Source organism: Dermacentor variabilis, chromosome 6, assembly GCF_050947875.1.
Source record: "Dermacentor variabilis isolate Ectoservices chromosome 6, ASM5094787v1, whole genome shotgun sequence".
Taxonomy (NCBI): Eukaryota; Metazoa; Arthropoda; class Arachnida; order Ixodida; family Ixodidae; genus Dermacentor; species Dermacentor variabilis.
In genome coordinates this window covers 154,255,330-154,280,123 of record NC_134573.1, presented here as the reverse complement: position 1 = coordinate 154,280,123, position 24,794 = coordinate 154,255,330, and the positions used below count along the sequence as shown (strand labels likewise).

The following is a 24,794-nucleotide window of genomic DNA, read 5'->3' as shown; positions in this document are numbered from 1 at the left end:
TTTAGCGTCGGCTTCTCACGCTCCAGGGACACGTCGTCGCCGTTGATGTTGAAATTGTACGCAGTGACGATGTCCGAGGCGTCAAAGTGTTTCGCGCACACACGCGTATACTTCGATTCGAAATTAAAACCGCCACTATCCTGCCGCGGTATGGCCCGCTTCCATTTCTCGCGCTGCTCCTTGTTATTAGGTAAACAGAACAACGACACCTTTTCGGTCGTGCCCTTGTAGCCGGAACGGCACCCAAGCACGCAACACGTGTTCGGCATCGTTGTCCCACCCCGCCACTTCAACCAAACAGCCCAGCACTCGAAAAATAGCGCAGCACATGCACATAACGCACCCGATCACTCAGCTTGCCTCGCACTGCGCGCGCGTTTCGGTACGCGAACGATGCCCTCTGTGGCACAGTGGCGCCGCGTCGCGGCACCTTTGGGCAGCATATGAACCTCTCCCATAGCGTGACGGCGGAGTTTCGTGACCAGAAAAACATGGAAGGACTCTGGTGCCGCCTATGCTTGATGGAATGAGAAATACATTAGCCAGACCAGACATCCATGCATTTTCCATGACAAGGTCACTTATCATCAATTGTCATGCTGTGCAGTCACTGTGAGGCAGTGTTCTTCATGAACCAGGCAAAATAGACATGATGACTTCGGCAGTTTCTGTCTTACGATTCCACACTTGGCACACATGCAGACATTGCAGGCAATCTCTGTGCTCACTACCCTTCTTTGTAATCACATGAGGATGGTCATCAAATGCCTATACACACCCAAATGAAATGTGGTAGACTCCAGTTGCCATCGCACCACCATTGTTATGTTTCTTGTCAGTTCTTTGGGTGAGCTGATCATCCCGTATACTGTGCTGTCATGCTCCTTGTCCCACACATCTAGTTTAGAGTGTGCCGTACATTAAAGCAGTATTCTGTTGATCAGCATCTAGGCTATGAGGAATTTCATAGCATGTGGTGCCTTTGTAGTGGCATCAGAGAAAACAGCACCCTCTCCCCTTCACTCTTTGCGACCACCGCTACTGCACATATTCATACAGGTAGCTCAGTGATGTCAATCCCCACCATTTCGCACCCTCTGCCAAGAACTATTTTAGAGCACAGCTCTCAGGCGCTAGTTGCTCTGTTTCGCGGCGGCGGTGTCCCTCGGCATAACCGAGTGAACAAGCACAGTGAACAATGAAAGAGGGAAAGTGGAGCATAGCGAAGTATGAAAGACGGCAATATTAAAGAGAATGCAAGAAAAAAAGCACAGGAGGAGGGTATCGCTAAAGCGGGAGAAGAAACGTGTAGTGCCGCACAAGATGGGCTTTGCATCGATGACTGCTACAAGATGGTGCCAGAGTAGCGTGCAGTTATCTGTTCATTGATGACATGCAGTGAGCGCGTCCATCGATGCCACATATAGAAACAAAGCTCTACATGTATGGAGGTCTGCCTGCAGCGGCCTTGTGAATCGCACCCACGTGTCACCCACACGCTGCCTCTTGCAATCTCCCGATTTGTGAGGTAGTCACGCCACACTTTACCCCATTTGCAATGTGCCTAACAAGAGAGATTGTCTGCACCAGCCAATATATCGCGAAATGAAAGCAAGTATAGAGCTGCGCTCAAATTTCGCATTGCAGAGTATTGCAATCATCAGGGAATTTTTTGATGCTCTGATTTCAACAACTGTGAACTGAATATGCATTAAAACTGCAGCACGAGATTATTGCATATTGACCCTATTTTAAGTAAAACAGAGACCTCCTGAGAAAAAAACTGACCTTCTGCTTAGACATATTATGGCCAGTTTTCAGGGCTGGAATGGAACTCTCTGTTGCTAGCATTCCTTTCACAATATGTACAGCTAGCTGCACAAAAGTTATTTCTTCCCTGAAGGTTCTGTAGAATGCAAGATTTCATGTCACTTGTGTCAAAACTGTATGTGAATGATTTTCCTTGCACTATAATACAGTTTTTTTTTTCTTCCCGCCCAGAAATCCCAAATTCAAGGTTCTTGCAAGCATCTTCTTTGTTGCTAAGTTCAATCTCAGGGTAGAAACATTGTGTAAGTATTTAGTTCCCTTTTGAAAGTTTCAAGAGCATATGTTTGTATGTTGTCCAAAGGGCAGTTGACTTCCACTATATAGCAAACCTAGCACAACATGAAAAGTTGGTTTTAATGACTGAAAAGTCCAGAATAGGAAGGGAGTTCTGACATATTTAATAAAGTACCTTTTTCATGCATAGAGTTATCAGAGTGGTATTCAGAATTTGCACTAAATAGTTGGCATACTTAACATAATGCAAATCACGTCGTCTACATCCTTAACACTGCCTATGTTCACAGTCTTAAAGGGACACTAAAGCAAAACACTAAATCAGTTTAGACTGCTAAAGCATTGTTTGAGAACCCTGCAGGCAATCATTTCAAAACAATAGGTCGATTATTAAATGAGGAAATGAAGGTCAAAGTATCAGTATTTGAATTTCGCACCAAAACCCGACACCGGTACGTCAGTGTGATGTCAGGGATTCCAAAGTGTTTTTTCATATTTGAACCACGTTGGCTCAGTAAAGGTTCCTGAAACTTGCTATGTTTAATATTTCGTTCCTTCCGAACACAATGTAGTCAATTTGTACCGCTAAATAACTAAGTAGGCCCTAGAAAGTACCATCAAAATCCATGATGTCACGGCGAACTGGTGCGGGAACTTCAAGGACGTGTTGCCACCCGTCCTTCTTTTTTGTGCTTTTACTGGCTTACTAAGCATCTTCTAGTGGTAAACATGGCGGTCTTAGTATTGCGGAAGGATAATTGACTACTGAATTAAAGATTTTTTTTTAGTGTCCCTTTAAATGATCTCCTGTTATTACACAACAGTACACATTAAGACATCCACCTATTATTTTCCTTTCACTGAAAGAAGAGAGCACTGATGCGGGCAAGGATCTAGACTTTTTTCCTTTGTGGGGTAACATAGAGACAGAGAGATGAAAGAATACATTTAGGAATAAACTGCTGCGACTTTTAGGACATTTTGGCGCAGTGGCTGCTGCATTTCTTGTTACTCCCTCTCTATAACATTACAAGAAATGTTCAAAAAATATTGCACAAAATAATTTAAAATATTAATGGCTCTGTTTATTACACTTGAGTGAGTTATATGTGGTAGCATGTGTAGGTTTTGCCTGCTCTTTACCTTCGTGGTGCTATCCTTATCTGCTTTTTGCTGCCGATAGTGTCGCTTAAGGCTGACCTGCATTCAGTGTTTCCACCAGTGATGGCTGGTGTTGCGCCACTTAGCATTTACACAGAGCAAGACGCTGAGCTGACTTATTGAAAGCTTCTCTTTCCAAATTTCGGTGTCAGCTGGTGAAACCAGCATCGAGCTCTGTCATGCCTATACCCCGGCATGGTGTCCTGTTTCCTTGCCCTGCATTGATGCTGAGAGACGCAACATCAGTCAATGCCGGTAGAGACAGCTGAATGTGTCTCTGCCTTTGTCCCGTATGCCGACACAGAAGTAAGGTGCACTCTTCAACTGTAGCATTCTTTTTTGCATTGGTGCTGCAAACAACACACAAACAACTTCCAAGTGCGTGTGGCATTACTAATGTTACACCCCAGAATTCACTGCACATTCAATGTTTGTACGTGCAGTGCTCACAGCAGAATTGTTAAAAGGACCCCTAAACCACTTTGAGCTCGAAGTCGAGTGAACGGTTTCTTTCTCGCCTTCGCAACCCTCCCCATGGGCACTCTCTCCTCCTCACCACATACTTCTCGAGAAGACATGTAAGCATTATGTTACAGCTGAATGTCACATTGAACCTCTTTTCTTGTTTGGAAACACCATCAACTTGGGCTTATAAAGACTCTGCACTTTTTGCCTACTATTGTTCGTGCCACCAAACATGGAGCAAAACATGCACCAGAAGGTGAAATCAGACAAAGAAAAGTAGGCATGCGAATGCATAGCAAGAACATGCTACTAGCGGACAGATTGGAACTGAACTTCTTCATTTGGACCAGGTGACAGGTTTTATCTCAGTGACGTCATATGCATGACCCTGTTGGTGTCATGATGCATGGAGAAGGGACTTGAAACACTCGGAGAGAAGCACACGGTTGCTTTGTTTAATATCAGAGGTGGAGTAGGGGATTCCTTTAACATCCTTCTAATGCTGAAGCGCCCTAACATCCTGTGTAGTGCTAACGCAATAATGTCAGAAAGCAGTGAACCAAACATGATTCACAGTATCATTTACATAGCAGTGACCTTGAAGACACTAGTGGGATAGTTTTCGCTTACTGCTCACATGTGAGTGCAGTAAACCTACTCCTTGTAACGAAGTCGTCGAGACAGGAAACTTACTGCATTATAACCAATATTTTGTTAAAAGCAGATGAACTATAGGAGAGACATAGAAATGGGAGAATATCAAGAACTTCGAATAAAGTGATATTCCAAATAAAGCAATTTTGTTATAATGAGGGTTTATTGTAGCAGCAGCTAGTGAAGACTGTTTCTTTTTAAATGTCTTAAATGAGTGTTAATGAGAGGCCATCTTTTCAGAACTCTCAGAGCTTGATAGCCTAAACTCGCCTATTGAAAATGAAGAGATGAGAAACATTCATGATATCAGTCAGGCATATGGTTTAAATCACTACTATTGAATCCGCCATATGTTCACGTAGGTGCATATTTGTTTATTCTTGTTTTCGTTTTTCTTTTTAAATACCATGCTGCTTTTTACTTTGCCATGTAGGATCAGAATAGGCAGTGGCACGTACAGTACTATACATTTCTCTAACACATACGAAGACCAGAAAACTTTCCTGCCTTAAAGTTTGCTGTCACCTGTGTAATATGCAAGTGTCAGTTTAACGAGGTTGGGTACATTACAAAAATTGGCGCACACATTGTGCATTTATTTTGCATGTTTCATTTATAGAATACAAAAGATGATTTGACTGCTCATGTTTGACATTGCTGATGATCTTGTGCCACGTTTTATTAGTTATACTCATTTGAGTAAACAGTCATTTGACATGTATAGTTGAATTAACATGCTCTTCCCTGTTTTGGCATGTGTGAACATGCATCGCAACTTTTTAATGTAGTCAGGTTGGTCAAATCAACTAACTAACGTAAAATCAGCAGGAATTGACTGTACTTGAAGATATTAAAGTGGCAACTTTAGGAATGATACAGATTTCACTGCTTCGAAAAATTCTGCTTGCTTGCTTGAAACCGTCAGGGGGAAAATGGACCACTATTGGAATTGCTGTCGAAAACCCGCACTCGTCATTGTTATGCGCTACTATTTTAGCACTGGCTTTATTTACACAATCATTGAAATCAATAACAACAAGGCATCAGTTCTGCTTTTCAAGTATCAACAGAAGTTGTTTCACGGCACTGAACTTGGTAACCTGATGGCGCTATAGTTGGTGACATCCTAAGGATGCAATGGCAAATAAGCTGCTGTCCAAATCAAACAGAACTTGTATGGTTGCACCAACGAACTATGTTTACTCATTTTTCTTATGGCACAGCGGAGGCAAACTTCTTTAAACGCGCCGTGAAACATTTTCTAACTAATCCTAACATGACCTCAATATAAAGGACGGCATCTCATGAATGTCATGCCATAAAATTTTTTTTAATCCTTTAAGTATAAGTGGAGTGATCGCACCGAGACGCGGCTTTCTTTCTTTCGTCTTCGCTTAGAGCACTCGAAGCTACACCGTGGAGAAGCCAAGGGGGCGAAGCCCCGCCTAAAAGTTTAGTTTCTCGATCGCAAAAGGGTTTGTTGTGGCACGTTGTCGCAGACTCGGTAGATTACGCTATGCAGCATGCTGCTGCTATCTTGGAGGCCACACACAGCAGACATAGCTACATGCAACTCTCGTGTGTAGGCTGGCAGTGTAAAGATGAAATGATTGTTCTGCCCTTTTGAGATCACGTACATATTTATGATATATTCATTTAAATAAATTAGCAATTATGTGTTACTGAGAATGTTCTCACAATCAGGATAATCAGTCAATAGCTGTTGGTGGATTCAGCTGCTTGCGATGACACTGCGCGACGACAATGTGGATGCAAGAGCACGCAATTTTTCGTTGTTTTCAAAATTGTAAATTCTCTGCTGCATGCACTGCATTAATATTTCGGTCACACGTTACAGAAGGGTCTTGTACAGATCGGCAATGTTTTCTTAATATGTCCAAAAAGTGTTTCAGGGCCCCTTTAAGTATTGGCGCTCCTTGGGAACTATGTTTTAGCAGCCTGTAGTACTGAATTCTGAGGTTGTCACAAAGCATAGTGTAACACAGCACTCTCTACCTTTCTAATAAGTGAACTTTGCACTAGGCTAGTTAGTGCTGATTGGTTATCATGACAAAACAATGCTTTCAAAACACACAAGTCGGAAGGCTGTTCCAAAACAAGGGCTGGCATTCTTATACTGGAAGCACAACTACTATACGCTAGTTAATTCTAAACTCGCATGACAGCAGGAAGGCAGAAAATTACTTGGCAGACGAAGGATAAAAAAAAGTACAAAATGGCGAAGAGCTTTTACTTGCGTCTCAGTTGGGAAGTGCCATGTGAAGCAGAGACAATCTTACGTGGTATTCAAGGAATAAAAAAAATCAGACCTAATTCATTCTCATATGTCACTTCAGCACAAGCAATGTCACCTCATGCATGACACCATTATGAAAAGAATTAAATTGTGTAGTGTCATGTCTCAAAACTGCAAAAATGGTTTGTGAAGGACGCCATAGTGGAGAACTTAGAGGACTCCAAGTTAATTTCGACCATTTGGGTTTCTTTAATGTGCACCCAATGCACGGTACACAAGCATTCTTGCATTTTGCCCCCATCAGAATGGGGGGGGGGGGGGGTTTCAGAATTGAACCCACAACCTAGGGCTCAGCAGCGCAGTGACATCAATGCAGCATCTATATAACGTAGCACAGTATCTACATTAATGTATGTCGCATAACATTACCACATCTAGCATTAACGTAATCATCTACATCAAAGAAACTGTATGTCAACTGATTCCTGCAGTGAGTGTACGAGATCCATATAATTTTTAAAATTCTTGTGAGGTTGACAGTTTTGTGATGCTGCTATCACGTCATTCTTGAAGCACTCGTGAGTATTCAGCCAGTATTTTTCTTTACTCGTATTCTTTAGTGTTGTGAGTTAGGCGGTAAATGTCATGTCTGCAAAAAGAATTCTTGGAACTGTCCATGAGCCATGTGTTGCCCATGAGTTTGGACATTTTCTTTTCTTATTTTTTATTCCTTCCCTTTGGCCTGAAAATAACTACCGATCACAATCAACAAGTTGGAAATAGGAGTAATAGCCTGCTGCCTTCACTGCTGATAATGCAACCTGAAGCTTAAATAAGGTTATGATGCTAGTCGTAGAGTTCCCTACAAAAATAACTTGAGGGAAGTCTGGCACTACAATTATTCAGCCAACATGATAAAGCTGGCTATACTTAGATTTCTCTAACCCTTTTGCTTGTGACTTCTTTCTTGTGATGTTATGCAAATTTTTCATTCATACTGCAACATATTGTTGAATAGCATCAATTCACAGAGTCGCAATGCCATTTGAAGCTAGAAGGATGATGTTTAGGCAAATCTGTGTGCTAACTGCAACTCCCATGTTGGCTGAACTCTCATGCTGGCAGCTTCCATAGACATTAGCACCAGAGTTTTCTCTAGTAATATTTATTAGGAAACTCTGTGATGTATATGTCTCTTATAGGTAGTACTTCAGAAATACCGTAGCATTAAACTGTGTTCACTAGGGTGAGCACCGTAGATTATGGGAGAAGAGATATACAACCGGTGCAATGTTGTGCTTGTGTGTTGGCTTTGTCCTCTCCTATTCCTATATCTGTTGTCCTGTAATCCACACTGCTCATAACATTGAACAGAAAGCAACTGGCACAGCTTAGAACTCTCATGCATTAGAGCACTTCTCCATTCAGCAGGTTGAACCTCACTGCTGCCATGGCAGAAATTCAGCAGCAGCTGTGTGAGCTGTGGCTGGCTTTTCTCCTGCCAATTGTCTGTCATTAAAGGCAAATTTTTCACGCTTGCCAACCTCGGCTCTCTCGTTGGAAGAGCTGCTTTCTGTGCAGTCTCTCTGAACAATGTTTTCCACTGCATCCTCACTTTTGCTGCTGTGAATTTGCAGTGCCTGCATTTCAAGAATGCTGCTCAAACTGTCGCCCCTTCTGCTCCTCACAGGGGTGTCAGACATGCGGCGAGCCTTGGTGACATTTGGCCCAAGCGGAGGCATGCGCTCTGTCGGGCTGCTTTCGCTTGACAAGGACTCATTGAGAAGGAGATCATTCATGGCATTAAACCTGAGCCTAAGTCGGCTCTGCTGCGAGTCCATTGAAAGTCGGCGAGCTGCCCGTGGTCTCTTGGTGGTGTTCTTGACAAATGTGCCACTGAGGTCAATGTCCCTGAGACGAGACAGCAGCCGTTCCTTTTTTTCTTGGTCCATGCCCTGCAAAGTAATTCAGGCATTTTTTTTTTGTCCATTTTATCTGCAGTAAACAATGCAGGTATTTTGAAAAGCTGCCTGCTGTACTTGCATTTTTTCAGCATCAATTAAGTGTGGAGATTTCTTTATGTTTATATACTGAATGATTAAACCTTGAAGTAATTGATCGCAGTGAAATTGCATGCATATGCTTAGCAACTATTATTATGCACCTAAATTTTTTAGCATTCTGACACATCAAACAGCGAATCGATCACATCATTTTTATTCCAGGAGATAACAAAAACTAGCTTAACTCATAGAGTGACAGTTTGTCTAATGATCTTGTGTGTCTTGTCAGTTTGATTAGTTTGCTCGCTTTGAGTATTTATCAAAATAAAGTGTCTTGCTTTATGGAAAAAAATCAGAAAGCCTTTGTGTAGAGTTGATAGAATTCCTTGTCTGTTATCTAAATATCCATTGCAGACACAGATACTTGGTATATCTTGCCTGTTACTGGCTGAAACCTTCTACATATGACAGACTATGAAGATGCTTGATTGTTCATTTAGAAAGTCTCTAAAAAACAGTGGTTCTCACTCAGTGGTCATGGTGCAGACATCCTATGCAACTGCAACTAATCTCAAACGGCATGCGCAACATCAAGCGTGTACCAACAAGTGTACGTTGTGGTGCGTGATATGTGACATGCACCTCTTGACATTTGCTGCATACAGCATTTATGAGTTAGGGATTGGGCTGAATGTGTTCATCTGCTCGCAAGAATGTCGAACAATTCTCATAAAACAAAAATTGTGCATTCTGTGTTGTGTTGTAGCGAATCAAACCAGCTATATATTGTGTAACTTCAAACCACGCAACCTCTAACTACTACTCGATGTCCACCTTCTTCTGAAATCAACCATTATCAACAATCAACCAAGCTAGGAGTAGGACTGACCTGTACTGCCTATAGAATTAATTCTATAGGCAGTACAGAACAATGCATTGTAGTTATGTAAGGGCTTCAGAAAAGTGCGTGTTGGCCAGGAACGAGTATAAAAGTATGCTTGATGCCAGCTCTCTCTATAACTGCACTCACCATATGCCGCAATGGAAAAAGGAAAATGCTTGTCGTTGGACCAGTGGGTGGAGGGCCACAGCCAGGGCTGTCACGAATTTGCTGTTCACAGGAATTGAGTTAAGGAACTAAAGAAATGCTGGAGCTCATGTATTTCTACAGTGTAGCTGCTTAGGGGAGTTCCATAATGGTTTTCGTGCAGCAGTGAATGCCAACATGTGACAACATCATCATCATCATCATCATCATCATCAGCCTAGTTACGCCCACTGCAGGGCAAAGGCCTCTCCCATACTTCTCCAACTACCCCGGTCATGTACTAATTGTGGCCATGTTGTCCCTGCAAACGTCCTAATGTCATCCGCCCACCTAACCTTCTGCCGCCCCCTGCTACGCATCCCTTCCCTTGGAATCCAGTCCGTAACCCTTAGTGACCATCGGTTATCTTCCCTCCTCATTACATGTCCGGCCCATGCCCATTTCTTTTTCTTGATTTCAACTAAGATGTCGTTTACCCGCGTTTGTTGCCTCACCCAATCTGCTCTTTTCTTATCCCTTAATGTCACACCCATCATTCTTCTTTCCATAGCTCGTTGCGTCGTCCTCAATTTCAGCAGAACCCTTTTCGTAAGTCTCCAGGTTTCTGCCCCATATGTGAGTACTGGTAACACACAGCTGTTATACACTTTCCTTTTGAGGGATAGTGGCATCCTGCTGTTCATGATTTGAGAATGCCTGCCAAACGCACCCCAGCCCATTCTTATTCTTCTGGTTATTTCAGTCTCATGATCCGGATCCGTGGTCACTACCTGCCCTAAGTAGATGTAGTCCCTTAACCCTTCCAGTGCTTCGCTACCTATCGTAAACTGCTGTTCTCTTCCGAGCCTGTTAAACATTACTTTAGTTTTCTGCAGATTAATTTTCAGACCCACCCTTCTGCTTTGCCTCTCCAGGTCAGTGAGCATGCATTGCAATTGGTCTCCTGAGTTACTAAGCAAGGCAATATCATCAGCGAATCGCAAGTTGCTAAGGTATTCTCCATCAACTTTTATCCCCAATTCTTCCCACTCCAGGCCTCTGAATACCTCCTGTAAACATGCTGTGAATAGCATTGGAGATATCGTATCTCCCTGTCTGACGCCTTTCTTTATAGGGATTTTGTTGCTTTCTTTGTGGAGGACTACTGTGGCTGTGGAGCCGCTATAGATATCTTCCAGTATCTTTACATATGGCTCATCTACACCCTGATTCCGTAATGCCTCCATGACTGCTGAGGTTTCGACTGAATCAAACGCTTTCTCGTAATCAATGAAAGCTATATATAAGGGTTGGTTATATTCTGCACATTTCTCTATCACTTGATTGATAGTGTGAATATGGTCTATTGTTGAGTAGCCTTTACGGAATCCTGCCTGGTCCTTTGGTTGACAGAAGTCTAAGGTGTTCCTGATTCTATTTGCGATTACCTTAGTAAATACTTTGTAGGCAACGGACAGTAAGCTGATCGGTCTATAATTTTTCAAGTCTTTGGCGTCCCCTTTCTTATGGATTAGGATTATGTTAGCGTTCTTCCAAGATTCCGGTACGCTCGAGGTTATGAGGCATTGCGTATACAGGGTGGCCAGTTTCTCTAGAACAATCTGACCACCATCCTTCAACAAATCTGCTGTTACCTGATCCTCCCCAGCTGCCTTCCCCCTTTGCATAGCTCCTAAGGCTTTCTTTACTTCTTCTGGCGTTACCTGTGGGATTTCGAATTCCTCTAGGCTATTCTCTCTTCCACTATCGTCGTGGGTGCCACTGGTACTGTATAAATCTCTATAGAACTCCTCAGCCACTTGAACTATCTCATCCATATTAGTAACGATATTGCCGGCTTTGTCTCTTAACGCACACATCTGATTCTTGCCTATTCCTAGTTTCTTATTCACTGTTTTTAGGCTTCCTCCGTTTCTGAGAGCCTGTTCAATTCTATCCATATTATAGTTCCTGATGTCCGCTGTCTTACGCTTGTTGATTAACTTAGAAAGTTCTGCCAGTTCTATTCTAGCTGTAGGGTTAGAGGCTTTCATACATTGGCGTTTCTTGATCAGATCTTTCGTCTCCTGCGATAGCTTACTGGTTTCCTGTCTAACGGAGTTACCACCGACTTCTATTGCGCACTCCTTAATGGTTCCCATGAGATAGTCGTTCATTGCTTCAACACTAAGGTCCTCTTCCTGAGTTAAAGCCGAATACCTGTTCTGTAGCTTGATCCGGAATTCCTCTAGTTTCCCTCTTACCGCTAACTCATTGATTGGCTTCTTGTGTACCAGTTTCTTCCGTTCCCTCCTCAAGTCTAGGCTAATTCGAGTTCTTACCATCCTATGGTCACTGCAGCGTACCTTGCCGAGTACGTCTACATCTTGTATGATGCCAGGGTTCGCGCAGAGTATGAAGTCGATTTCATTTCTAGTCTCACCATTCGGGCTCCTCCACGTCCACTTTCGACTAACCCGCTTGCGGAAAAAGGTGTTCATTATCCGCATATTATTCTGTTCTGCAAACTCTACTAATAATTCTCCTCTGCTATTCCTAGAGCCTATGCCATATTCCCCCACTGACTTGTCTCCAGCCTGCTTCTTGCCTACCCTGGCGTTGAAGTCGCCCATCAGTATAGTGTATTTTGTTTTGACTTTACCCATCGCCGATTCCACGTCTTCATAAAAGCTTTCGACTTCCTGGTCATCATGACTGCATGTAGGGGCATAGACTTGTACCATCTTCAATTTGTACCTCTTATTAAGTTTCACAACAAGACCTGCCACCCTCTCGTTAATGCTATAGAATTCCTGTATGTTACCAGCTATTTCCTTATTAATCAGGAATCCGACTCCTAGTTCTCGTCTCTCCGCTAAGCCCCGGTAACACAGTACATGCCCGCTTTTTAGCACTGTATATGCTTCTTTTGTCCTCCTAACCTCACTGAGCCCTATTATATCCCATTTACTACCCTCTAATTCCTCCAATAACACTGCTAGACTCGCCTCACTAGATAGCGTTCTAACGTTAAACGTTGCCAGGTTCAGATTCCAATGGCGGCCTGTCCGGAGCCAGGTATTCTTAGCACCCTCTGCAGCGTCATAGATCTGACCGCGGCCGTGGTCAGTTGCTTCGCGGCTGCTGGGGACTGAGGGCCGGGGTTTGATTGTTGTATTCATATAGGAGGTTGTGGCCCAGTACTGCACCAGGGTGGCCAATCCTGCTCTGGTGAGAGAGTGCGTTAACGGTTCTGGTCACCGGGATCAGGCCGCACTCCAGGCCTGTTTGTGAAATTTTCTCAACACACGGTTTTTTTTTTTTTTTTGTATTTCCCGGTGGAGAATTGCGCGGCACCGGGATTTGAATCACGGTCCTCTTGCACTGGAGACGGATACTCTACCGTCCCCGCAGGAGTTAGATTAAAAATTGAATTATGGTGTTTTGCGTGACAAAACCACTTTCTGATTATGCACGCCGTAGTGGAGGACTCCGAAAATTTCGACCACCTGAGGTTCTTTAACGTGCACCTAATTGTAAGTACACGGGTGTTTTCGCATTTCGCCCCCATCGAAATGCGGCCGCCGTGGCCGGGGTCCGATCCCGCGACCTCGTGCTCAGCAGTCTAACACCATGACCACTGAGCAACCACGGCGGGTCCCGCAGGAGTTGTACGCCTCATTTAACCTACAGTGGTGCCCTATTTGATCAGTCAAGGTGGACCAATCTGAGCTCGGTTATACCGCATGGATGGCACTCGGCTAGAGAACCTGGTATTTATGACCTGCACATGTGTGGCCACACATAATTGAGGATATATAATTTTTTTTTTTTTAGGAGGGTTTCCGTACAGTGATAAAAGGAAGGAAAATACATTAAAAGAAAAAAAAAGGAAAAAAAAAAGGAACATAACATGTGATTTGAACTCGTGATCCTTCAATGTTGCCCGGAAAGGTAGCTCAGTTGGTTGGTTCGTCAAGCCAACGGTTACTTTCAAGCGCCAAAGCTCCTGCTCCGAGCCTCATACTTATGTGGAAAGGGACTGATGTTGTCCGCGGCAGTCGATTTTTGCTGATTCCGAGTGGTTGGAAGGTATATTTTCTTGGAGAAATTGCCGCCCGAGGAGAAGAGCGGACATGAGCGGCTTTAGAGACTAGGAAAACTGCCTTAAAATATTTAGACTTGAGGGGAAGCTTCGTTAACAAACTATAACACGGCAATCAGCACTCGAATACGACAAGAGAAATTATTGAGACGTGGAAAATTCCCTTGAAATAAATCTGGTTTGCGAGACAAATGCTTGTATGTATTGAATCTCTTAAAAGATGAGGGGGGAAATATGCGCTCACCGAGAGGGCATCTTCAGCACGAGACCACCGCGAGGCACCTTACAGAGATGTAGAGAGCTTCGCGGCCGGAACGAAATCTCCCCTCTCCGCCGGCCCAGGGTGGAAAACGCGCTTTCCGATCGCTCAAGGTTGCGCGGATATTGTATAGCTCTAGCGTCTAGGAAAAAGCTTAAACAGGTGCGGGGGCGGCACGCATAGCGTGGGAAGCTAGCCGCCGGAATAGCTATCTCAAGTACTGCTGCTGGCGAGGGCGAAATACCTTCGTGTAATTATAATAACCCTAATAGGACTTCTTTCAAAGAAAAAAAAAGAGAAGAAAAAGAAAAGGGAAACGGCTCAGAAGGCTATACTACGAGAGCTATGACTGATACTTTTCTATATATATGTATTCATCTCATCTATGGGATCGCATGCGCGCGCTGTTGGTTTTAAAGCGCAACCGTGGTAGGGAAACGGAAGGCGATATAAGCATGCGTGTCCATGATACGCACACGACAAACTGCCTTACAATATTTAGAATTGATATATATATACACACACAAAAGCCAATATAGGCTGCTCGACACTATCTCGCGCGTTTTTATAGCGAAGTACATCAAAACCGACTCGTCGTTCCACAACAACCATTTCCTGAGTGATCGCCAGATATATGCCGAATAACTTCCTGTCATTCAATAAGAATGTCTCTCTTTCATGCAGCCTACCAATTCGCACTGTTTCGGTTTAGACAAAACAATTTATCATTCGAGGCGCACTTGCCAAGTTTGCCTCCAATTAAAACTGCTATCGACTATGTGACAACATAGTCGATATCAAATGTAAATACAGCGCAATGTGTGTCCGAGTGCCTAATTGGCTTTAAAATGAAATGATCAGTGATTATAAAATAAATGTTACCTTGCATACTTATATCTTATTATAATGAACAACAACTTTTATGTGCAGCTTCTTTAACAAGTAATCCATAATTTTTGTTTATTACATCGCATTTTATTGGCTCCACATTGGAGGTCAGCTAGGAGTTTGTACAGCTGCGACAGTGAAAGGCTGATACCATGATGCTGCAATGTAATGTGGGAACCATCACAAAGAACAGCCAGCCACGACCTCGCTCAAATGCAGTGAGCCTATGAGCCAGTTAACAGATGTCTAGTACTCCCGAAAAGTGTGAAAACTCATTTATACAGCCTTGCTGTCTTTGGTGTATCAGTTTTCAGGTTAGCATCTGTGAAAAAAAAAATTTCTAGGTTTCATACGTGCGCCTTTTCTCTTCACTGTCTTTTGGCGCGAATGTGGTTCTTTAGTACCCAGCAGCAGCCACACATGCCATATACCATCATACAATGTTTCTACCACAGTCCCTACCTTTCCTTCCTCCCTCCTTTCGCTCTCCGGGCACAGCCTTCAGTGCTGCCTTGTTCATTGTACAGTTTCTGAGTAGTAGTGCATGAGGAGCTGCTTGAACCCAACCTCGTAAATGTAATCTGTGTGCAGTGTCTGGCATCGTGCCTAAGAATTCAGGAAAGCATGCAGTCGCATTCCCCTGGAGCAGCTCATTGGCATCTAGTATATTGTATATTTGGCCATAGCTGAAGTGCAAATGGACACAAAGAAGTTCAACAACAATGCTTTTCAACACACCATCACTGAGAGTGCTGATGTGACATGTGTAATGAGAGTTTGCGGGCGAACGAAGCCCAGTTACAGAGTGGTGAGCTACTATAGTCTTTAGCATGTACCATTCACAGACCACCTAGACTCAAGAAACCCTAATTGTGCACTAGGTAACAGTGACATATTTGTCAAATGGGCCATTGCTTCTGTGCTGTTCAGGAACTATTCAGGACAGGCTTCAAAAGTGTACTTCAAGTGAGGGGGCTCAAAACATTTGCAGAAGCTAGAAGGGAGGGAGGGTGGAGGATGGCTGAGGTCCCTTGTTCCCTAGGACCGGGCTGCCATGGCGCCCTCTCTGTTACACAATCTCACGTGGAAGCACTAAAGCCGCTACTATGTGACTTCTAGTGGTTCCGTGTGTTTCATGGCTGACATGCGACAGGCATCTAGGAAAGAAGGCATTTAATAGGGTTACTGCATGGATTCTTGTACTTGGTTTAAGCGTGCAATATTTCTTCGTGCTGCGACTACAAAGTTGAAAAACTGAAAGCTTCAACACGAATGAAGGAAAGGACTACTTGACACCAGTGGAAAGTAAAGGACTTCTTGTGCTCATGTTGTGTAGTCTTTTCTTTCATCCGTGTGTTTCATATGCAACTCAAAGTATGAATATGATCACACAGTTTGCGGGGCTATTGGGTCTGTCCTGCACAAGGATAACAGAAGCTAAAGGTTTAGAAAAGGGGCAGCTGAGCCCTCCTGCTTCTGAAGACTGGCTGAGCTCAAGCCCCTTCTTCCTCCCTCCCCTCTCTTCCAAAACCGCATAAATACAGATAAATCAAGAAAATTTCGGGTGCTAAAGCTGCTGCCTTTATTATAACGTCAGAAATCTTGTAATAATTGACAGGACAGACCAGTTCATCTTCTAATTAAGCAAAATTTGCACAAGATATAGATTGCTCAATTAAACTATGAATTCATGTTGTTCGTTTTAAAAGTCTTGAATGTAGTGTGCTCTTTATATAATGGCAAAATTTCTGGGCCAAGGCTATGTAAGCTGACATAAAGTGGGATACAGTGTGTATCAACCAAGCATTGCGTGGCTTTTTCTGGTGGGTGCTGTGCAATCTGGCCTGTAGTATTCAATAAAACGATTAAGACAGTGTCCACTAACGCGATGCCTCTGTTTACATGAAGCGTCTATTAATTTGGCTCAAATTAAGCACCATTACATATGAAAGGTAGTCAAAAGATGCTGTGAAAGGTACTCAAAACTTCATTATGAGGTCTACTGCAGTTTCAGGTTTGTGATTACCTACATTTCATTTTTGACTTAGTCTCTGTCACAGTTGCCTTTTCATTTTTGCTTATCTTACCATGAAGATAGACTTTGGATCGCTGGAGACTCCATTGTGGCTCAGAAAGTCTCTGTGGCTCAACATAATAGACTGAACACTTGCATCCTGAAAAGCAGACATCACCGTTGTGATTGCAAGACAATTACACTTAAAGACAGTGCTCAAGTTTGACCACTTGGTTAGATGTGTTGCATAGCACTCCTAGGTTTTAAGTATGATGAGCAACGCTTTTATTCCTTATGCCAGACTATTATTATTATTGCCAAAAGTGTCTCCCAATTGCTATGACAGCATTTAGCTTTGCTAGCACACATAGTCTCAAGTAAGTACTAGGTTGTCCACTCCTAAGCAAAACATGTCATCAGTATTCAAACACCCATAGCCGCTTATGATGCAGTTGACATCTGAACAAACTTCTTGAATTACAGCCAATAATCATCACAAATTTGCTTTGGGACATCTCTCGATGGGCACTAGAGGAACTACCACTCCTGGCATACAATAGGTGATCCAAGCTGCACTGTGCACTCTACGAAGTGTTGAGCCGGCGATCTAGAATATAGTCTCATCAGAGGTGGTAATAAGCTTCAGCTGTTCTGAGAAGTCTTGTTGTTCTTGCAGGCCATGTCTGAGTCCAAGAACTTACATCTACACAGTACAGACAAAGTTTGCAAGTTATCTATGCATGCTTTCCTTGCCTTTCATTTTCATACGGTTGTGCTGCATCTAGGTACCAAAATGTATGTGTCCCGCTATATTTTCGTTTGTAATCAAACCACACTGCCAGGCCAAGACCAGGTTATGTATTTAATAGTGATTTCCCTTTAGGAATATCTAACAGCTGCTTGTGTCGTAACTTGCCGGCATCTGTTAGCCCATAAAAGTTCCATGGACACAAGTTTTTTTCTGTGATGGGCTAGCCAATAGTCTCAAGTTGTTTCTTTTGAACCCTTGACCACTATGACTATAAGGTTGCCACAGCTATAGATTGTATCTTGAAGAAGCATAAAAAGCACGCTGGCACTCCCCCCCCCCCCCCCCCCCCCCGAGGGCGTAAGAAGTTGCATGCAATCTTTGCATTATATCTAACTCACTTAAGGTAGACTATATTGATATCTGCAAAAGAGGTCGCGCACACTGAGCCTGGGTGACTTTTAAGAGGGACACTAAAAGCAAATATTAAGTTGAGCTCGATCGAAAGACTGGGCTTCTGTAATAACTAATTCGCCATTCGTAGTGAGAATAGAGCTTTTGCAATCGAGAAAATGATGAAAATGAAAAAAAAATCAGAGTGGTGCCGCCTGTTGTGGACTACCATGCCACTCCCGTGACATCAGCGCTGGCCGATTCAGAGAGAGCGCCATAGAGGGAGGTCACATGGAGATTTCACCAACTCGTCCGTTTCGGCGAGGGCAGCTCAAATTAACGAGCAGGAGCGAGACTTTCGCTGCCGATTTGGTGCGCAACTGAGCGGAATATTGGTACACACACACACACACAAAAAAAAACGACGATAGGTTTTGGTAGACGAACGTTTTATCGATCTAGTCCGATTTAGTAGTTTTATTTAGTTTCCTTTTAATTATTTTGTGATGTACCTCGATTGTTTAGTTTCCCTTTAAGTATTTTGTGATGTACCTCGATAGTGCACCGTCTGTTAGTAAATGCGTATGTCAGTAAGCGCTTCGATAGATGATTGGCTGTGTCCATCATCTTTTATCACTCACCTTTATTTTTCTTTGAAGCAATTCATTGTCCGCCCTTAACGCCTGCATTTGTTTCTGGAAGCTTTTATTTTGTGCCTTCTCCTTCACCAGTTCCTTTTTGTACGATAGTTGAACAGTATCCAGTTTGCGCCTTAGCTCCTGAAAAGAAAAATAAAGAAAGGGAAAATGTTGTCTTGATGTTCAAACGGTGCATTGACTGCACGTTGAAGAACCCCAAGTGATAAGAATTAACTATGAGTCCTCCAATACGGCGGGCCTCAAAATCAGATTAAGCTTTTGGCACGTAACAAACCTGCATTTAAATCAAAACACCGCATTTTTTAAGACTTGAAAATCGGATATCTGTCTCAATGATCACCAAAGCAATTTATTTTGTAAACGCTTTTGCCATATTTAGCCTGGTCATTTAATGGGTCGCAAACATGTTAAACAACGCTGTTTCATCGGTGCTACATCGAGTTATACTTTGAGCGTCGTTAAATTTCCTCGTTGGTAGTGATAGTAGTGGTAGTTGCAACAGATCCCTTGTCCGTAGAGACCGGTAACCGCGCTCCCGATTGTGCCTCTTTAAGGGTATGACGTTTATCACCATACTTCTGAAAGCCCGTTGTCGCGAAGAAAGACCAGCAAAAAGCGCAACATGGTCTGGTGGCCTTCTGGAAACACTCAACGCTCTGCAGAATCGTGTCGAAGTCGTCTGCTCCGCAAGGCATCAAATAAACATCTTGTTCCGCAGTATATAAATCTGACAAGACCGTTATAAATGTCCGCATCTCCTCAACTACACGCCAGTCTAATTCACTCGTACTCACGTGAACTTCTGTGTTCCTCTCCTGGACCTCTTTCTCGAGTTGCTGGATCTTGCTCTGCATCTCGGCCTCCTTTTCGACAAGCGTTTGTTTTTCGTCAATATGGTGTTGGAGATCCGCCAGCGCCTGCCTCATCTTTTGCAGCTCGCAGTTTCGCAAGTGCAGCTTCTTCTCGTATTCCCTATGTGACGAACGTGAAAAAAAAAAATTCTTTACTTTTAAAATATATATTTCTATTACCCTAATAGAAACACTTTTTCGTTATAGAAGTATCTTGCAACGAGGTACGCAAGCAGTTACATTGTAGCCGAATTCTGCGACAACGTGACCTCGCCTCGAGATAACAAAATTTATTTGACAGTTCGTTTTTGAAGCTTTACCGCAATGAATGTTCGTGTGCAGTGATGCACCCTTTACAGGAAAGCTTTTTTTTTATTTTTGAACGTGACAAGAAATGCACAGTACAAAACACAAAATTACAATAAATAGTCGAGATGGGCAAGATAAACTTGAACTATTTAAACCTACTTCGCGCTACTTTCGAGCCTTGAACCTTACTTTAACATAGCTGCAGCTGCTCCGTATGCGTCCACTGATTTGCTAAGCGCTCATGGATGTTCATTTGATGTATTGCCTTCGTATGGTTGTATGAGACATAGTGCGAAGGTGTAGCACTCACTTCAGCTTCCCATGGAAAGCGCCTAATTTTTGATACAGCATATTTGGTTATCATTTTACATGACTTGGTTACTAAGTGAAAATAAGTAACCGTCGTCGCCATACCGCGACAAAGAATCCTATATTTATTTTCATCTCAAAAAAAAAAAAAAGTACCCGATTGTCATTGCCCGTTAATCGGTTATTATATCTAATTTCTACACTTGCCGCAGTCTCTTTAAAAACGTTCACGTCCGCGTTCTGTGCCTCTGTTGAATCTTGTGGTGATTGTAAGAGCAGTTGTGCATTCAGGCATGCAGCAGTGTTGTTTATTACGTTCCTGCTCGTCGACTGGAGAGAAGTACGGTGCCTTATTGTTATCCTCTGGATGATGAAAACGGATGATGAGAAAAGAAATGAAAAAGCCAGTTAGGTGGATGGAGAAAAGTTAATGAAACGAAACAATTTTCATCCACCTGACTGAAGCATGAAGCTACAAAGGGAACCCAAATGGGTTTTTCAGAAGAAAACTTCGCAGTTCAATAAAAATTCATTGTGGTCCCAGATACGAACTTGAAACCAACGCCTTACCCGGGGTGGTCGCTCTACCACCTGAGCCAACCAGGAGTCAATCAGATCGCAGAGCAAGGGTGAATCAATCGACAACTCGGAGCATTCGGAACACTGAACTCGTGGCAAGTCATATCTGCGGTATCTGCGGGATCCCTCAAGATGGAGAAAAGCTTGATTCGTAGCTTCGTGCTATAGTCGGTTGGATGAGGATTTTTTTTTCCCTCTTTCATGAACAATCAAGTGAATTGCGCAAGATACGCATGTAAAAGAAAATGCAGTGTGAGAGCACTGCTGCTGTTTTCTTCTCTTTTGCTATACGCACTCAACAAGTACCAACGAAAATCTATCAAGTCACAATTCGCATTTGAATTTCACGATTTAATTCGATGATCGAACCTGTAAAGAAACCTCAAAATAAAGTAAAGACTCGTAACATGAGACGGAAACGGTTGTCGACGCGGTCACCTGAGCCTGTCCCTGCCTTCGGCGAGCAGGGCGCGCAGGGCCCGTACTTCCTCGGCATGCGCCCGCGATGCGTCGGGGCCTTCGTGGCGCCTGGCCGACTCGGCCTTGAGCAGCTCTCGTTCCTGACGCGCTTGCACCCTCTTCAGGGCCTTGTTCTCGCGCTCGGACTCCTGCGGTGATGTACAGAACGCTGCTTGGCACCGTTCATGAACAGCGCGCAAAGCGGCAGGCTTGAGGCAGAGTGTGAGGAGGCAAGCTGCGTCTAGCAAATGAAGTTTCAGCAACAACAAATAACTTTTCTAGACGCACGATTTTCACAAAGAAAAAAGAAACTTGCGCAGGTCCAAAGCGTAGCAGTTTGGGCGAGTTGGTATGTCATGACTTTTTTAGGCTTGTAGCGCAGCCCAGAACGAGCAAGAAGGAAGGTGGAAGTGGTAATGAAAAGGAATAGAGAACAGGGTGAGCGCTTACCTTGTTCTCTGTTACTTTTCATTACCTCTTCCGCCTTCCTTTTTGCTCGTTCTGAGTTGTGCTACAAGCCTAAAAAAAATGTGCAGGTCCAACGCACATTATGCCAAGCGATTCTGTCGCGCACACGTGCGTGCTCTCGCACCCACGTGACGTACGTGCAAACAGTCTCGAAGAGCTACTTGGCGTTGGAATGAAAGAAGTATATACGTGCGATTGTGGCCTAATGGCTGTAGAGCCATTCTGTAGAGTGGTTCTGAATTGTGCTTGGAAGACCGGGTACTTTTGCTTATCTCTGCTTCACTGTGAGGCTGATGTAAGGGCAGCACATGAGTTTGTCAGGCACTGTTATGTTTCTTGCCGTGGCACCCGAGACAATTCCTTTTGTCAAGTGTTTTGAATGAAAACGTGGAAAGAAAGAAAGGCTTGATCCTAGTATCGGAAGCGTTTCTGATGTGTGAAGTATTCGGCAAAACAGCGCAGCAGCAGCGGTCAGCAAAGTCCGGGAGGGTTCGCTAACAAAGCAAACAGGATTTTCCTTAGTATGTTTCGTTCCCTGTAGAGCAGATGCACAAGGATTAGAGTTGAAGCGATAATGGTCGCATTTTGGTGTCCTGTGCACTGTACTGATTTTCGATAGATTACATGTCACTCTAAACTGGTAAACTGGAGGAAGTAGGAGTCTTTTTCTTCCTTTCTTTCTTTTCTTTCCTTTCATTCTTTTTTTTTTTGCCGTTTATTACAGCGGAAGGAGTACGGGAGAAACAAACAAACAAAAACACAGGCGAACAACTTCACTGATGTCTCAAAGCAAAGGGTGTATGAAAGCTAAATGACCCTGGAGTTAGCTTCCGTTACCTTGAGCCTTCGTTCGAGGTCCTTGATTTCGTTGTGAAGGTCGTCGATCTTGAAGTCCCTCGATATGGAAAAACGAGAGGTCGTTCTCTGCGTGCGGGCCACGGCGCTGGGTTGCACGCGGTCCTGGCCGAACCTCGACGCCCCTGCGCGAAACGAGCCCTGGTAATTCTTTCAGGAAACTGTTTAATGCTTTCCGTTGGCATCAGTATTGCCCTCGCGTACACAGGCACATCTCACCTTTGTCATGAATTGCCCCTACCATAAAATAAATTGTGTAAGAAGAGCATACTAGTTAGAAAACGTCACACTGTGTACCGAAGCCGAAGTTCGGAAGCGAAATTTAACGAAAATGAATCTTCTTCACCTCCGTTCTTTTATTCTAATAATCCAGCACTCACACCGCGCATTGCACATTACACAAATCTCAAAAGAAACGCACTCAAGTTCTCACGGCGCAGAATACTAAATACTAGCGCTTATATGCAGTTTCTTTCTCAACTCCTTGAAAGAATACAACAAATTAAATAATTCGAAGAGCACTTGCAATTTGACCTTCTACAACAGAAAAAGAAGTCCACTTTTATTGTGAGAAGATGCTGATTATATTAGAGCCAGAAAGGGCGCAAAGCCGCCGAGAAGTTCCCGCTGCAGCTCGCCGTGACGTGACGTCATGCATTTAGAAAGCGTCTATTGGGCCTAGTTAAATTTTTATCGGTAGAGGTGAACCTAATTGCATTCTGAAAAAATCCATACAGTGAACTTATCACTTTTAAAAAACGTTTACTGAGCCACATCGACCGAAATGCAAAAAAAAAAAAGAAAAGGAAAATCTATAACGTTACACTGAGGTACCAAAAGTGGGCTTCCGGTGCGTAATAAAGGAAGAATTGAACTTCGGCCTCCGTTTTCTCTTCTAATAATCAACCCATAACCGCGACATTACCCATAATGTAGTCCTACCACAAACAAAAAGAGAGAGAGAGAGAGAAAAGATTGAGGACGTTTAAGCTTCGACTTTAAGAGTGAAATTCGATAACATTCAAAGATCTCTGACTGCTTCTCAGGCTTCCCGGCAACTGCAACTTATGTAAGCGTAATGTTTACCGGGAAACGCTGGCGGCGGACCTTATGCACGAAGGTGAGCTTTCTGGTACAAACACGGCCTCTTGCGTGGGCTGATATGTTATTGTTTCGCACTTCCAATATTTCAGTCTGAGAAGATTTAACGTAAAAAGCATGCGCTTTCGGTGTTTTGTTTCACATTTGTTTGCGGGCTGTAATTCTCAAAATTCCTAGGAATAACTTTGTCAGGAATGTCAGGCAAGGTGTGAGCAAGTTGAGTGATAGGATGGTGTGGCAATATAACTCGCCTATATATCGTATATTGTTATAGCGAGGAGTGGCATATACGTATACCTAAATATATACGGGAATATTCGCTTACGGGGACGCCAGCTCCGGACACCGACACTGGATATTTTGCGACAGTGTAGCGTACGCCGCTGCTGATCGCTCCGAAAACCAGAAACGAGTGAATTTGTGGCGCCTGGAATGAGTAACATACGCACAGTGCCCAACGAAGCTGCTGAATTCGAGCTCGTGAAGTAGGAATAGTAATCTTCCATGCTGACATGTCAAAGACGTAAAATAGGGGCTTCAGGACCTACACCGGTAGGAATAAACCGCAAATATAATCAGATCAGTAAAGATGCAACAGCTTTTTTTTTTTTTTTTAGGCGCGACTCGGGAAAGCTCCAAGCATGCACACGCTCGACATTTGCTATTAGAACGTAGATTTATAGCTTCTTCGCAGTTCCTGTTCAGTATCTTCACACTGATAAAGCAAAGGTCTTGGGAGCCTGGCCTCGCACTTCATCCGCCCAGAAAGCCATTCTGGCGCTTCTACAGTACCTGAAAACGACAGACTTGAGTGCCTCACTTTATATACGCTGCAACTGGCTTAGTGCACGTGACAGTCGGAGCAAGGCTCGTGTCTTTCTTTTCTCTCTCTCTCTCTCACTGTCTTTCTTTCTTTCACTCCTGCATCCCCCTCCCCACGTATAGGGTACAAAACTACACATCCTAGTTAACCTGCCTGCCTTTCCTTCCTCCCTTCTCTCTCTTTGATACATTCAGCTACTTTCACTACTTGTTGCTGCGCTAGCTGGCTCATGCTTTTATCGACGTTTAGGACGTGAAGTCTAAAAGGGAAAAATGACAGGCAATGAAAACAGCTTCCACTTGACACTAGTTTATTCGAAGCAGGCAGGTTCAGTTTTACACGA

General features: G+C 43.5%; 2 protein-coding genes across 2 annotated transcripts in view; one reads left to right on the top strand and one right to left on the bottom strand.

Moving 5' to 3' along the window:
- The window catches only part of LOC142585527 (transcription initiation protein SPT3 homolog), a 115,917-nt gene extending 107,491 nt beyond the window's left edge, over positions 1 to 8,426 (top strand). The window contains exons 11-12 of the mRNA XM_075696336.1: positions 2,002 to 2,072; positions 8,292 to 8,426. Coding sequence (XP_075552451.1) covers positions 2,002 to 2,046 — 45 coding nt within the window. The 3' untranslated portion in view covers positions 2,047 to 2,072; positions 8,292 to 8,426. The remainder of the gene's footprint in view (positions 1 to 2,001; positions 2,073 to 8,291) is intronic.
- An 8,431-nt stretch (positions 8,427 to 16,857) lies between these two features.
- On the bottom strand, positions 16,858 to 23,456 carry LOC142586332 (uncharacterized). Its single transcript, XM_075697581.1, has 6 exons — positions 23,453 to 23,456; positions 22,510 to 22,652; positions 21,184 to 21,353; positions 19,492 to 19,669; positions 18,680 to 18,817; positions 16,858 to 17,057 (listed from the first exon to the last, which is right to left on the bottom strand). The coding sequence occupies exons 1-6, from the start codon at positions 23,454 to 23,456 to the stop codon at positions 16,962 to 16,964; spliced, it is 729 nt and encodes a 242-aa protein (XP_075553696.1). The 3' UTR covers positions 16,858 to 16,961.
- Between the last annotated feature and the right edge of the window lie 1,338 nt (positions 23,457 to 24,794).

Coding starts and splice junctions, on each gene's coding strand:
- LOC142586332 (XM_075697581.1), bottom strand. Junction 21,354..22,509: donor ACCTCGAACGAAGGCTCAAG/GTAACGGAAGCT, acceptor ACATCACCGCAG/GAGTCCGAGCGCGAGAACAA. Junction 19,670..21,183: donor GAAGGCAGGGACAGGCTCAG/GTGACCGCGTCG, acceptor TTCGTCACATAG/GGAATACGAGAAGAAGCTGC.